A 13,245-nucleotide genomic window follows, 5' to 3' on the forward strand; every position below is an offset into this window, starting at 1 on the left:
GGGGCCTACGAGACTGGCTTGAAACAACTAAACGTTCATAACAGCTAATATTCTCACTTGTATAGGATCCTTAAGTTTACACGATATAGGCATGACGACGGTGATGAGGGTGAGACCTGTTGAGGTAACTTTTTCGAGGATCCACATCGGCGATAAAATGGTGAAGTGGTCGGTCGGCAGGCTGGAACAGTAGCGATTTAGCAGGCTTATCGCTGACGCTCCCGACAGGCGAGCTGCGAACACGTCAAACATTTTATTGTATACCACCCCACTCTCGAAACTTTGGTGGACTGTGGGACTGGCGTAAAATCCATCAAACACCATCTCAAGAGGGTTATTGGCAACAATAACCTGACCTATGAAGAAATGCCAACTGTACTGTGTCAAATCGAAGCTTGCTTGAACTTTGTGTTTTCATTTCGCATTATGTGTCATTGCAAAATTTCAACGAAGTGTTATTAGTATACTAATCACAACAGACTGCCTCATTAGTCTAGAGTGGCCAGCTCTAGAGCAGATACCGAGGCCCCGAGTTCAAACCCGTGTCGGACCAGTTAAAAGTTCCCAGTAGCAGCCCGGAGTCTGGAAACTGCTAGGATGTCCTATGCCTCGGCTGACCTCTATCCTATCGCGTCGGATGCCATCCCATCGGAGTACGAGACTGAAGAACTACAATATGTCCGGCGTACCTCCGTGCTTGGTGACGAAGGGCGGAACGTCGTCCACCTCGTAGAGGTTCTCCTGCACGTCTTCTTCTGTGGGAGCGGTCCTAAGTGATGCTTTGCCGTAGAGTATCTGTAATATTAAGTATGTTAATCAGATCAAAAACCGGATCGGACCGGTACAATCCACGGTCGATATTTGATCATGAACACATTAAATTATGTTGTTGAAAAAAAAAAAACTTTATCGTACAAAAGCTTTGCATTCTATTAATTTTTTTGATGGTAATTTTTTTTTTACAGAATCAAATTTAAGTATGAGTGTTGAGACTTTGTATTATATTTCTAGGTGGAAGGGCTTTGTGCAAACCCGTCTTTGTTTTTTAAAGAATAGGAAGGCGGAAGAGCATATGGGTCACCTGATGGTAAGTGGTCTTCAACGTCCATAGACATTGGCATTGTAAGAAATGTTAACCATCTCTTAAATCACCAATGCGCCACCAACCTTGGGAACTAAGATTTTATGTCCCTTGTGCCTGTAATAACACTGGCTCACTCACCCTTTAAACCGAACAACAGCACCAAGTACTGCTGTTTTGCGGTAGAATATTTGATAAGTGGGTGGTACCTACCCAAACGAGCTTGCACAAAGCTCTACCTGTCTGGGTAGGTACTACCCCCTCATCAGATATTCTACCGCTAATCGGCAATACTTAGTATTGTTACGTTCGGGTATGGAAGGTGAGTGAGCCGGTGTAACTGCAGGGACTTATCATCTTTGTTCCCAAGGTTGGTGGCGCATTGGCGATGTATCGAATGGTTAATATATCTTACATCGCCAATGTGTATGGGCCGTTTCACCGCTTATCATCAGGCCATTTAACCGTCCACGATAAAAAAAGTATATAAATAGACTTTCACCTATATATAAAAATTGACTTACATCGATTATGTATTGTTCAATCTTCTGAAATTCTAAATATTGTTGTTGAAACTTAAATTTATTCGCCTCATCGATAAACAACACAAAACTCGAATCCTTGCTTCTAGCGCGTCCTTAAAAAAAAAACTTGGTTTTATGAGCACAGATAAAATCACAAAATTAAATGCATAACTTTTAGAAAAACAATAAACGTTGTTAAGCGGGTGATTACTTAAACAATGCCGTGTCTCTTTCTTTCGAATGTCAAATCAATAATGATAGAAAGGGAGAAATCGGTGTTTAATTAAACAGCCGCTAAGATGGCCTAGTGGTAAGAACGCGTGAATCTTAACCGATGATCGCGGGTTCAAACCCGGGCAAGCACCACTAAATTTTCATGTGCTTAATTTGTGTTTATAATTCATCTCGTGCTTAACGGTGAAGGAAAACATCGTGAGGAAACCTGCATGTGTCTATTTTCATTGAAATTCTGCCACATGTGTATTCTACCAACCCGCATTGGAGCAGCGTGGTGGAATAAGCTCCAAACCTTCTCCTCAAAAGGGAGAGGAGGCCTTAGCCCAGCAGTGGGACATTAACAGGCTGTTACTGTTACTGTTACTGTACTGTAAGGAACGCAATAAGTAAGATTGACAGTACAATACTACCAGTTGATGTGATCCTATATATACGTAATTCATATTTTAATTATTTATTTTTTTGTTATATTAGGTAATATTTGGGTTGGTGGAATACACATGTGACAGAATTTCAATGAAATTAGACACATGCTGGTTTCCTCACGATGTTTTCCTTCACCGTCAAGCAGGAGATGAAGTATAATCACAAATTAAGAACATGAAAATTCAGTGGTGTTTGCCTGGGTTTGAACACACGATCATGGGTTAAGATTCACACGTTCTTACCACTGGGCCATCTCGGCAGTGTGGTAGAATAAGCTCCAAACCTACTCCTCAAAAAGGAGAGGAGGCCTTAGCCCAGCAGTGGGATATTCACAGGCTGTTACTGTAGGTAATATTTTTTGTTGTTGATTTTTATAAAACCTTTATACATTATTGCATACATATATACTACTTACGTACGTACTTTGGACGTGTATCTTTGCCGAGTCTATAATCTATTTATATCTTAGAAAGCGCAGGAAATAACTCTTGTGGGTGTGTAATGGAAGTGACCGTTAAACTAAATGTGACTACGGGGCTATTTTATTTTGAAAAGATTCGAAAATATATTCCATCACTACAAAAAACTGCGGCTTCGACTACGTTTAATTCTATTTGTGACAAAAAAAAACATCCAAATCCGTTACGTTGACTCATTAATGAATTATACATATAAAAAACATACTTAAATCAGTAGGTAGCAGCGGTAGCCTAAAATAAAAAATAAAAAATCGTTTCGCAAGCGGGTATGCAAGTGGCGTGAGCAGCGGGCTGACCTTTGCTCTGTATGTAGGAGCGGTACTCCAGCGGCACGTCGAACTTCACGACGAGCGAGCAGTGCGGCACGTCCACGCCCTCCTCCAGCACGCTCGTGGAGATCACGCAGTTCAGGTCGCTGCAACACACGACGCTGTACCGCCGCACTTTTTTTACAATTAATAGGCCGGCGTTTGACCGTTGACTTGCCTGATGTTAAGCATCGACACGGTCTGGGATGTAGCACGCTCGCCTCCACGAAACCTGTTCACTCTGGATTTGAAGACACCGACATTGTACCTATCAGGAAATACGGCCCTTCCCAAACCCGTATTGCCGTCCCGCCGGATCATAGGAGGGAATCGTGCACACTATAACATTACCCACTATTCTCTGCGGGGAGCGGCCCCCGTCGCTTAAGTCGTTCATAGTCGTGACGTTCGTTCGAGTGAATTAATCTTACCCATTCTTAAACTTCAGGAGTGCCTGCAGGCTCAACTTTTTAGTGTAATGTTGCTCCCTCGTGTTGGTGAGGGGGTTTATCTTGAATCCGACGATGTAATCGTGTTTCAGGAATCCAAATTCGTCAGGATTGGTTGTCTTCACGTCCTTTAGAAGATTATAGAGTACTTTGGACGTGTATCTTTGCTGAGTTAAAATGATCCCGGAGAGTGCACCCCGCTTGAGGTTTATTTTCAAGGTCACTAAAAAAAAAGTCATTTGATTATTATTTTTTTCATTATACATGTGACAGTTTCCACACATTTAAGCTTCCTCACAATGGTTTCCTTATCCAAAACCGGTTTCGAATCTCCAGTATTCCGTTAAGTTTCTCGGGTTTCTAGAGTTCGTTTTCGATTACATTTAGAAATTATTACAAGCGATATTATTTTGAAATTCAACTATTTAAAATTTACTTTTATATTTACCAGAGGTATTGATTGTATAATAAGTATTATAAATTATATATATTGATAAAACTTACTTAATTTATTTACTTGTTGGTCGAGCTGTATACAAACCCGTCTAAATAGATAGCACCCAGTCATTATTTTATCGTTTGAAGGTTAGTAGGCCAGTGTAACTACACTTACTGGTAGTAGGGCTTTGTGCAAGCTCGTCTGGGTAGGTACCACCAACTCATCAGATATTCTACCGCAAAACAGCAGTACTTGATATTGTTGTGTTCCGGTTTGAAGGGTGAGTGATGCCAGTGTAATTACAGGCACAAGGGACATAAAATCTTAGTGCTAAAGGTTGGTGGTGCATTGGCTATGTAAGCGATGGTTGACATTTCTTACAATGCCAATATCTAAGGGCGTTTGGTGACCACTTACGATCAGGTGTCCTATTCTATAAAAAAAAGACACAAAGAACATCTTAATGAATCATCTAAGAACACCCAAGGTCGATAGTGTACTGACCCCATGTAAGGAGTGTCAGTATCCCCATCAGGCGTAATTTTACTAAATAAACAATAACTTACCACCATCATTTAAGTAATATTTCGGATTGTATTCCTTTAGAATATTCAAAAGTTGTAACACTTTCTCTGAAGAGTTACGAACTATTTTGCTATAACCGGAATCGTTTGACATTGATTGGAGTAAAGTCGCCCTTGCCCTGAAAATTTTAAATGATTTACATTTTTAACATTACAAGACTTATAGAATGTAATTACATTAAAATAAATTTAATATGCTATAAATATCGGCTTAAGGGTTAGGAGACTCAGGCGCCGGGATTTGTGACCTTATCATTAAAATAATTGTATAACCCTAAAACTCAAAAATAACGCAGGAACGAATAATGAGCCAAACTACACAATAACAATTGAATACCGGATCCCAATCTCATCCGTGTAATGAATTACCCATTTGAGAATCTTAATTAGCAACATATTAAGCTCTTCGTCAACTATGTACTTTTTATATAAGAAGTTTATTTAAATAATAAGTTTTCATTACTTATATAATGCAGCTATCCTTTAAACGTTAGTCAATGCAACACATCTGAGGAAAATCTATATTTTCTCTCTCTCTCATGTATAAGCATAAGAATGAACAAGACATACTCAACAGAATGTGTCACGGCGATGTTGTACAGCAGCTCCTCCTCCTCGGTGACCGCCCGCCGCTTGCTCCGCTCCAGCGAGGTGATGTATGCAAGAATACCCAAGGCCCCTCCGTACGCGCCCATCTCTTTAATTGTTAATATCATCGATTCAATCATGTTCTTTATTGCCTTTGTTATCTGTTAGAATAAAGCAATTATTAGAATTTATATTTAAAAAAAAACACACACACATACACAATTATTTTCCAATAACACACATAAACAATAACGCCCAATATATTTTTGAAGAAAAACAAATTAATATAAAAAAAAAACATGTAATAATGTTACTCTAAAGGTGGCATGAGTTAGTTTCTTTGCCCAAACAACTCGATTAAATGGAATAACGTTAATGTTAACAAAAGCTGTTATAAGTATTAAACTTATTTTATCATACATGTGTGATCATTTTCTGTCTTCAAATTTATCACAATTGGATTGTGTTGTGCAGAAACGTTCTAACACACAAAAACTCTATATTATTTTAAAGGCATTTCACAACATTATGTAACAAGTCTTGATGCTTGCTACCATCAAGACTTTGTGCAAGCCCATATAGGCTCCATCCAATCATCACATATTCTACCGCAACACAGCAACACTTGGTATTGTTGTGTTCTGGTTTGAATAGTGAGTGAGCCAGTGTATCTAACTACAGGCACTAGGGACATAACATCTTAGTAATCGCATTTGATATTGCGAATGCATAATAACACGACCTACTTATTTTATGAAAAAAAAAATTAAAAAATCCCAAATATCATAACAGTATGTGAATCGTCAAATCAACTAGCGACTGGCCATTTTCACATCGAACCTATTTTTCTAATTGTAAATTTCGACATTATTGAGCAACTTACTTTCGTCGGATTATTGGATATATCCCTTTGCCAGGGTTTTAGTTTCAAATCCATTTTTATATCGTTCATCGGCAGCTTTATGGACATTACGATTTCTTGGAGTTCTTTGAGTAGCATTATAGCTTCTTCGCATGCGTTCGTTAGGGCTGGCAATCTGAAGTACTGCACAGACTCGTGAGGGTTCGTCGAATAGCTGTACAAAAAAAAACCGCTCTATTGCAATACGTCGTATGACAGAAACACTCATAAATATTTTTATGTAGAATGATCAATTTGATATTGCTAGTCAATATCAAATTGATCATTGAAATCATTAAAATGATGATCATCGTGTTTTGAATTATTTCATACATTATATTAACATTAATTTTACGTTTATCTAGATTGCTTTCAACTTATCTGTCGGTCACGCAAAAAGTTGAAAAGATAGATATAATAATAGGTATTGAGGGGATCAATGAATGTGATTGACTCGCTGTGCTTTGCACCGTTGGCGCGGACTCCACTCCCTCTGCATGAACGGACAAGACCACATGGAGTCAGTAGTTAATAAAGCTAGAATCTTTGTCTGAAAATCCTTTTTTTTTAGTTTTGATCGATCGATTCAAAAAATTTAGATCAATAAGAGGCTTTTTCGAACTATTCTCGAATAACGAAAATTTTCCAGTGTTATACATTTTCTCATCTATGTGATACTGAAAGTACAAACGATGAGAGAAACTAAGGATTTTAAGTACGTAAAAAATAAAATAAATAGTAAAAATATGAATTAAAAATTGGATAAATAAAAGTCGGAGCTCTGCTTTAAATCGCGCATTTAAAATCAAGTAATATACCTTTTAGCTCGTATACAAATAATTGTAGTAAAAAATATCACAATATGTATAATATTTTTAGTTCCCGCCCGCGTTTGTGGGAGGGCAGGCAGCTGTACCCTATCTCCTCTTCTGTATCCCTGACAACGTGCGTGCAAAATTCCATGATGATCCGTCGAATTGTAAAAACGTAAGGGCGTAAAAGACAAATAAACAAGATAACTTTCGCCTTATTTTTTTTACTAACATAATTAATTTATTTTATTTATTAATGCCAATAAAATGTTAATATTAATTTTTATTCGTGGTACGCTTATATTTTACATACGCTTTATCAGATTCTTTGAGTGCATAAATTATAACATCGGTTAGTATTACTAATTGTGAGTTACATAAAATAGCGTTACATGTTTACAAACATTATTGTGCAAGCTTCCGAAAACCTACTGTCAAATACCAAACAAAATTGAGTAAAGAATTTGCGCTCCCGATATGGCTTTATAGAAACTCGTCTGAGTAGATGTCCTGATCGACCGCTATCCCAGGGGAGACGAGCCAGCGTATATTAGACATGAGTGTGTGCGTGCGTGCGTGCGTTCGTTCGTTCGTTCGTGCGTGCGTGCGTGCGTGCGTGCGTGCGTGCGTGCGTGTGTGTGTGACCAGAGAGTTCAGGTGCCAAACGGCGGTAGCGTTAGAATCGAATACCCTAAGGATCTGTATCTTTAGCTACCAGGCCAACGAGGCAGATAATGCCTAGCTATAATGACTTTCACATAGATCAAAGTACCTGAGCTTTAACAATAAATTAGAAAAATTCAGTCAAATCATTAGAGCATCAAATATAAAAACACAAAAAAAGTATATAATATATCTTACATTGCAACCTCTCCCATATCATTGACTGTAGCGATCGTAGCTTGAAATGTTGCTTCTAATTTTCTCAATGTTTCTTCAACTTTATTTAATTTCACATTCGAATTGAGCAGTGTTGCTGTTAAACCTGAAAGTATATTTATACAATTAAATTTCACACTACATAAAATAAAAAATAAATTATAAGTACAACAAAATAAATTAAATTTTAGTGACGACAGTCCAAAATTCTTGGTTCAGTAAGATCATGTTTTAACACATTAAGTAACCTCACAGAGGTTTTTTAACAAAGAGGTTATATGTTATTCTTTCCTGTTAATATCATATGATAGTTATAGAAAATTTTGTTAATTGTTACTTTAGTTTTACATCAATTAGTTTGTAAATTGAAAAAAAAATACATGGTATAATCATTTTATAGTCCATGAAACATAGCATTTTTGTAGGTAACTTATATTATTATGTACTAATTTTGTTAACATTTATAATTTCAAATAGGCTGTTATTCAGAATTGTGATTCAGTGAGGCACAAGCACACTTTATATCCATTCCGAGTTCTGATAACAACTTTGTACCATAGATTAGATTTAGATGATGACCAATCATATCATGTAAATTCATGGTCAAAATAGTTTATTTATCTTTATTCCTGCCAATGGAATCCTGTATTAATTATTTGAACTAATAAATAAACGTATTGATGATTCTTTTCATTATTGTTTTCTGAAGAGTTGGACTAAATTTGGAAAAATGGATATCATGATTTCTTGAATTATAAGTTTAAAATAACATCTTCAATTATGAACAAAATCTAGAATGAAGATAAAAGTGTAAAGATCAGTCATAAAGATCAGTAAATAGTGTTATTATGATATTATGTAAATAATGTCATACCCAGAACTCTTGGATGCTTATTTTTCGGAACATCTTCAAAATGCTTCATCACTGTTCTCATGGGATGGTCATCAACAGCATGATGACATTCATCAAATATAAGAAGATTTATATCCGCGATCGATACATATCTATGAGTAAGCATATCACTGAGGATCTGACTTGTCATAACAATGACCTAAAAAATAGAAGCAAAGTTTAATGTAAATATCTTTTCAATCATAAATCCACGAATCAATTGGATCATAAACACGCACAATGTTTCTGTCATGTACTGACTTAACAGAATATTCTGACTAAGTTGACTGGTGGTTAATTATTATGGTAGAACTCCTAGTGAAATTTAAAATAGGAATATCAGTAATATTATTAAAATAGACTTGAGATTGATTGAAAAATAAATAATAAAGATTATGTTACTAAAACTTTTTTGAATAAAACTTATTAAAACATGTTGTATAGGTAGGCAGACAAGCATATGAGCCACCTGATGGTAAGTGGTCTCTAACGCCCATAAACATTGGCATTGTAAGAAATGTTAACCATCGCTTATCGCCAATGCGCCACCAACCTTGGGAACTAAGATGTTATGTCTCTTGTGCCACTAATTACACTGGCTCACTCACCCTTCAAACTGGAACACAACAATACCAAGTACTGCTGTTTTGCAGTAGAATATCTGATGAGTGGGTGGTACATACCCAGACAAGCTTGTACAAAGCCCTACCACTATTGAAGTTAATTGATTTAAGGTCATTGATTTGCTAATTTAACGCAATTGAAGAAACATTTGTACTATTTTGTACAAAAAGATGCATTGAGGTTGGAAACGTGAAAGTTGCATCACATTATTATGTTCTTACCTGATACTTTGTTAACTCTTGATTCCATTTACTCTTATCCCAATAATCAACATTGTCTTCACTAGTGTATCCATTAACATCAACTGGACATAATAGTCTTATGACTTTTGACTGAAACAAAATAAACAATGTACATATATACTTATGAATACATATTTATATACATTATTATCATTATTTACTTAACTCTTTATTGTAAGCCCCCATTACATAGATTAAAAATTAACTTAGTAAAGCAAAAAAAAAATTGACCAGCACAAAAGTAGGGCCTTAACTTATTACTGTTGGGTTAGGCCATTTGAAAATTGAGATCTAGGAATCCCACCATGGTGTTTTTATTTCCACAAATACATACAAGTAACTACATAACATATAAACACTACACATATAAAAATAAATGGATACAATTGCACTGATAAATATTAGATAAATATATTTCACTACAATAGTGTCTGAACCACTGTTAAAGTTTAACTAATTATAGTTGAACAGACATGAGAGAATTTTTATTATATTATTTATTATATAAAAGGAGAAAATGATACCAAACAGTTGTGTGTTTGCCAAATATTACTGGTTATTAGAATAGTCTATCAATATATAATATTTACATTTTCTATTAAGCTGCTTAAGCATACATGACTATTAAATACCTGTTGCGCCACTAGTGGAACTGTGTTTACTAAAAAAAAACACCTTTTTCCTCCTTCTCCCCATGGCTTTTTCAAGGCTTCTCTTAATCTTTTTATCAGTCTAATGGCAATAAAAGTTTTACCTGAACCTGCATACAATATGTATTTTTTTAAATAAAGTTTCCAAACTTATTTTAATTGATTAAATTAAAAATAAATTAATTTACCTGTAGGCAGAAATATGATAGTATTTCTTCTAACAGCAATTTCCTCTAATTGAGTTTGATAAAATCTTGATGTGAATTCCGTTGTGTCACTCGCATTCATTTTGTAAATATTTTATAAAGTAACAGCCCATAAATGACCCACTGCTACGCAAATGCGTCCTCTGCTTTTAAGAACAGATTTGCTGTTTATTCCTATTTATTTTCAATTCCATCCACTTCATGTATACTATTATGTAAAATTTCGACTAACTAACTTACTAGTAATTGATAAATATATATTTGCAAGCTGATTTTAATAGAATAAGAAATAACACTAGCAAAGAAACAGTTTATATATCAATATAAAATTATATCTCTACTCTTCTCTATATGCTGAAATGATAAGGTAATATTTATAGTATCCAATAAAAATATTTAGAATTTACAAAGACTAATCAACGGAGACATGAATGAAATAAATATTATCCGTATGAAATCCTTTCGTCTTCATTGCCTCTTTAAAGTTTTAAGTCATGGATATAAATTATATTTTTTTTATTTCAATTTAAATTGTTTAAACTAAGGAAACTTAAACTTGAATATCATTTTATAAATTTTATTTACACCTTTCACAATAACGGTAATGCATTTCATAGTTTTGTTTACTTATAACAATATCAGTTTCGTATTCTATTTTATACAATGTATTTATCGCTTATACATAAAATTACTTTTGATGTACTTACTACACGGAATAATACAATTAACACAAAACTAGTATAAAACTGATGCAATTCATCACCAATACATACACGCACAGAACAACTGCTTTCTGCACTAAATCGAATGTCGTGTACTTTTCAATTTCAATTCCTTATAGTAATACTTATCTATGTGCGAAATGCAGATTGTAGCATTAATATAGAACTGACAACAAATGTCAAAAAAAATTTTATATCTATAGGGATTGCCCCGTTAAATGTTGAATTCTTAAAAATACAATGTACTTAGTAAGTGCAGTGTTGCAATTACTAAGTTATTACCGTGCTGCAAGTCAATTAATACAAAAGAAAAACGCGGTCGTAATTTTTTTCATTACAATATAGAAAAATATGACCATTCGTTAAGCTTTTAGTATTATCGCCTGACTACTAAATGTATTTACGACAAAACTTGGTCTGACAAGAAAAAACATTAAGTTTGAAAATAGATATTTGAAAAATATTCTGAACAGTTACTTTCGCATTTCTAATATTTAATAATAGTGATCGTGCGAAAGTAACTCTCTCTGTTAGTCTTTCTGTCTGTTACGCTTTCACGATTTTGATGAAATTTAAAGAAGAACAAGGGTCAAAACAGGTTTTTTTTGCTTAATACCCGCCATCTTCTCCTTATCAAGTAGACGAAATCTAGTGTAAAGTACATACGTTTATAAATTTATTTCAAACAACTTGTATTACGAAATGCTTATGACGTCGATTATGTTAAGTACCTAGGCGACCGAGCTTTCTACTTTTACTTTATTAAATATTTACCGACCTAGACCGAGCTTTTTATTGACAAAAAAAATTGTTGTAAAAAATAGATTTTTCATAGAAGACACCTAAATAGATAAACTTAAAAAGCAAAACCTTATCTAAATACAAAGATTGAGCCAACTCGTTAATCATTTCCGAGATGGATGAAAAATGTATAAAAATACATACAAATATATTTATTATACAAATATACATTAATGTCTCATGTAATATTTTACTATTAAAATAATAACCTCTTATTTATCAATCAATCAATCAACAGCCAATCGTTGTCCACTGCTGAACATAGGCCTCTCCCAAAGTGCGCCAAAGCTCCCTGTCCTCCGCCTTCCGCATCCAGTTGGTGCCCGCCACCTTCTTAAGGTCGTCGGTCCACCTGGCTGGAGGGCGCCCTACGCTGCGCTTGCCGATTCGCGGTCTCCACTCTAGGACTCGTCTGCTCCAACGGCCATCGGTCCTACGACATACGTGACCAGCCCACTGCCACTTCAGCCTGCTAATTTTGCAAGCTATGTCGGTGACTCCGGTTCTTTTCCGGATAATCTCATTTCTGATCTTATCCTTCAAAGATACTCCGAGCATAGCTCGCTCCATAGCACGCTGAGCGACTTTGAATTTGTGGACTAGTCCCGCAGTTAGTGTCCACGTTTCAGCACCGTATGTCATGGCAGGTAAGACGCATTGGTTGAAGACTTTCGTCTTCAAACATTGCGGTATAGACGACTTGAGGACTTGACGAAGGTTGCCAAATGCTGCCCATCCCAAGCGAATTCTTCGATCGGCTTCCTACTCGAAGTTGTTCCTACCGACTTGTATTATCTGTCCTAGGTAGGTATATTCACTAACAACTTCGAGAGGTTTCCCCTCGACGTATATCGGTCCCGGCACGACATGCCTATTGAACATGACCTTGGTCTTGTCCAAGTTCATACTGAGACCGACACACCGGGAAGACTCGCCTAGGCTACGCAGCATTTCGGTGAGTTGTTCCAGCGACTCTGCTATGATGACGATATCGTCGGCAAATCGAAGGTGTGAGATGTACTCGCCGTTTACATTGACTCCATACATAGTCCAATCCAGCGTTTTGAAAACGTCTTCCAACGCGTTGGTGAACAGTTTCGGGGATATTATATCCCCCTGTCTCACCCCTCTGCGCAGTTGGATCGCCTTCGTCTTACAGTCCTGGATGTGGACAGTCATTGTAGCGGCGTTGTACAGACATCTCAGTACCTCGATATATCTCCAATCGATATGACATCTCTGCAATGAGTCGAGCACTGCCCAGGTTTCGATGGAGTCGAAGGCTTTCTCGTAGTCCACGAATGCCATACACAGCGGCTGATTGTACTCTTCGGTCTTCTGCACAATCTGCCGAACAGTATGGATGTGGTCCACGGTGCTGTAGCCTGATCGAAAGCCGGC

At 36.2% G+C, this 13,245-nt stretch overlaps 2 protein-coding genes across 6 annotated transcripts in view; one reads left to right on the forward strand and one right to left on the reverse strand.

Moving 5' to 3' along the window:
- LOC126772470 (endoribonuclease Dicer) overlaps positions 1 to 11,159 on the reverse strand; it is a 65,267-nt gene extending 54,108 nt beyond the window's left edge. The window contains exons 1-14 of one of the 5 annotated variants that reach the window (XM_050492850.1): positions 11,095 to 11,159; positions 10,304 to 10,464; positions 10,098 to 10,225; positions 9,445 to 9,555; positions 8,582 to 8,759; positions 7,690 to 7,813; positions 5,999 to 6,191; positions 5,098 to 5,276; positions 4,510 to 4,646; positions 3,487 to 3,727; positions 3,044 to 3,162; positions 1,606 to 1,718; positions 690 to 795; positions 58 to 233 (exon numbers count right to left, since the gene is read on the reverse strand). In XM_050492850.1, the coding sequence (XP_050348807.1) occupies positions 58 to 233; positions 690 to 795; positions 1,606 to 1,718; positions 3,044 to 3,162; positions 3,487 to 3,727; positions 4,510 to 4,646; positions 5,098 to 5,276; positions 5,999 to 6,191; positions 7,690 to 7,813; positions 8,582 to 8,759; positions 9,445 to 9,555; positions 10,098 to 10,225; positions 10,304 to 10,403 (1,905 nt within the window). In that variant the 5' untranslated portion in view covers positions 10,404 to 10,464; positions 11,095 to 11,159. Of the gene's footprint in view, positions 1 to 57; positions 234 to 689; positions 796 to 1,605; positions 1,719 to 3,043; positions 3,163 to 3,486; positions 3,728 to 4,509; positions 4,647 to 5,097; positions 5,277 to 5,998; positions 6,192 to 7,689; positions 7,814 to 8,581; positions 8,760 to 9,444; positions 9,556 to 10,097; positions 10,226 to 10,303; positions 10,530 to 11,028 lie in introns of all 5 variants that reach the window. The other 4 variants (XM_050492848.1, XM_050492845.1, XM_050492846.1 and 1 more) reach the window with 4 other exon arrangements.
- Positions 7,831 to 13,245, forward strand: part of LOC126772529 (HIG1 domain family member 2A, mitochondrial) — a 397,572-nt gene continuing 392,157 nt past the window's right edge. The window contains exon 1 of the mRNA XM_050492927.1: positions 7,831 to 7,842. The gene's annotated coding sequence lies outside the window, so the exon portion shown is untranslated. The remainder of the gene's footprint in view (positions 7,843 to 13,245) is intronic.

Source organism: Nymphalis io, chromosome 12, assembly GCF_905147045.1.
Source record: "Nymphalis io chromosome 12, ilAglIoxx1.1, whole genome shotgun sequence".
NCBI lineage: Eukaryota > Metazoa > Arthropoda > Insecta > Lepidoptera > Nymphalidae > Nymphalis > Nymphalis io.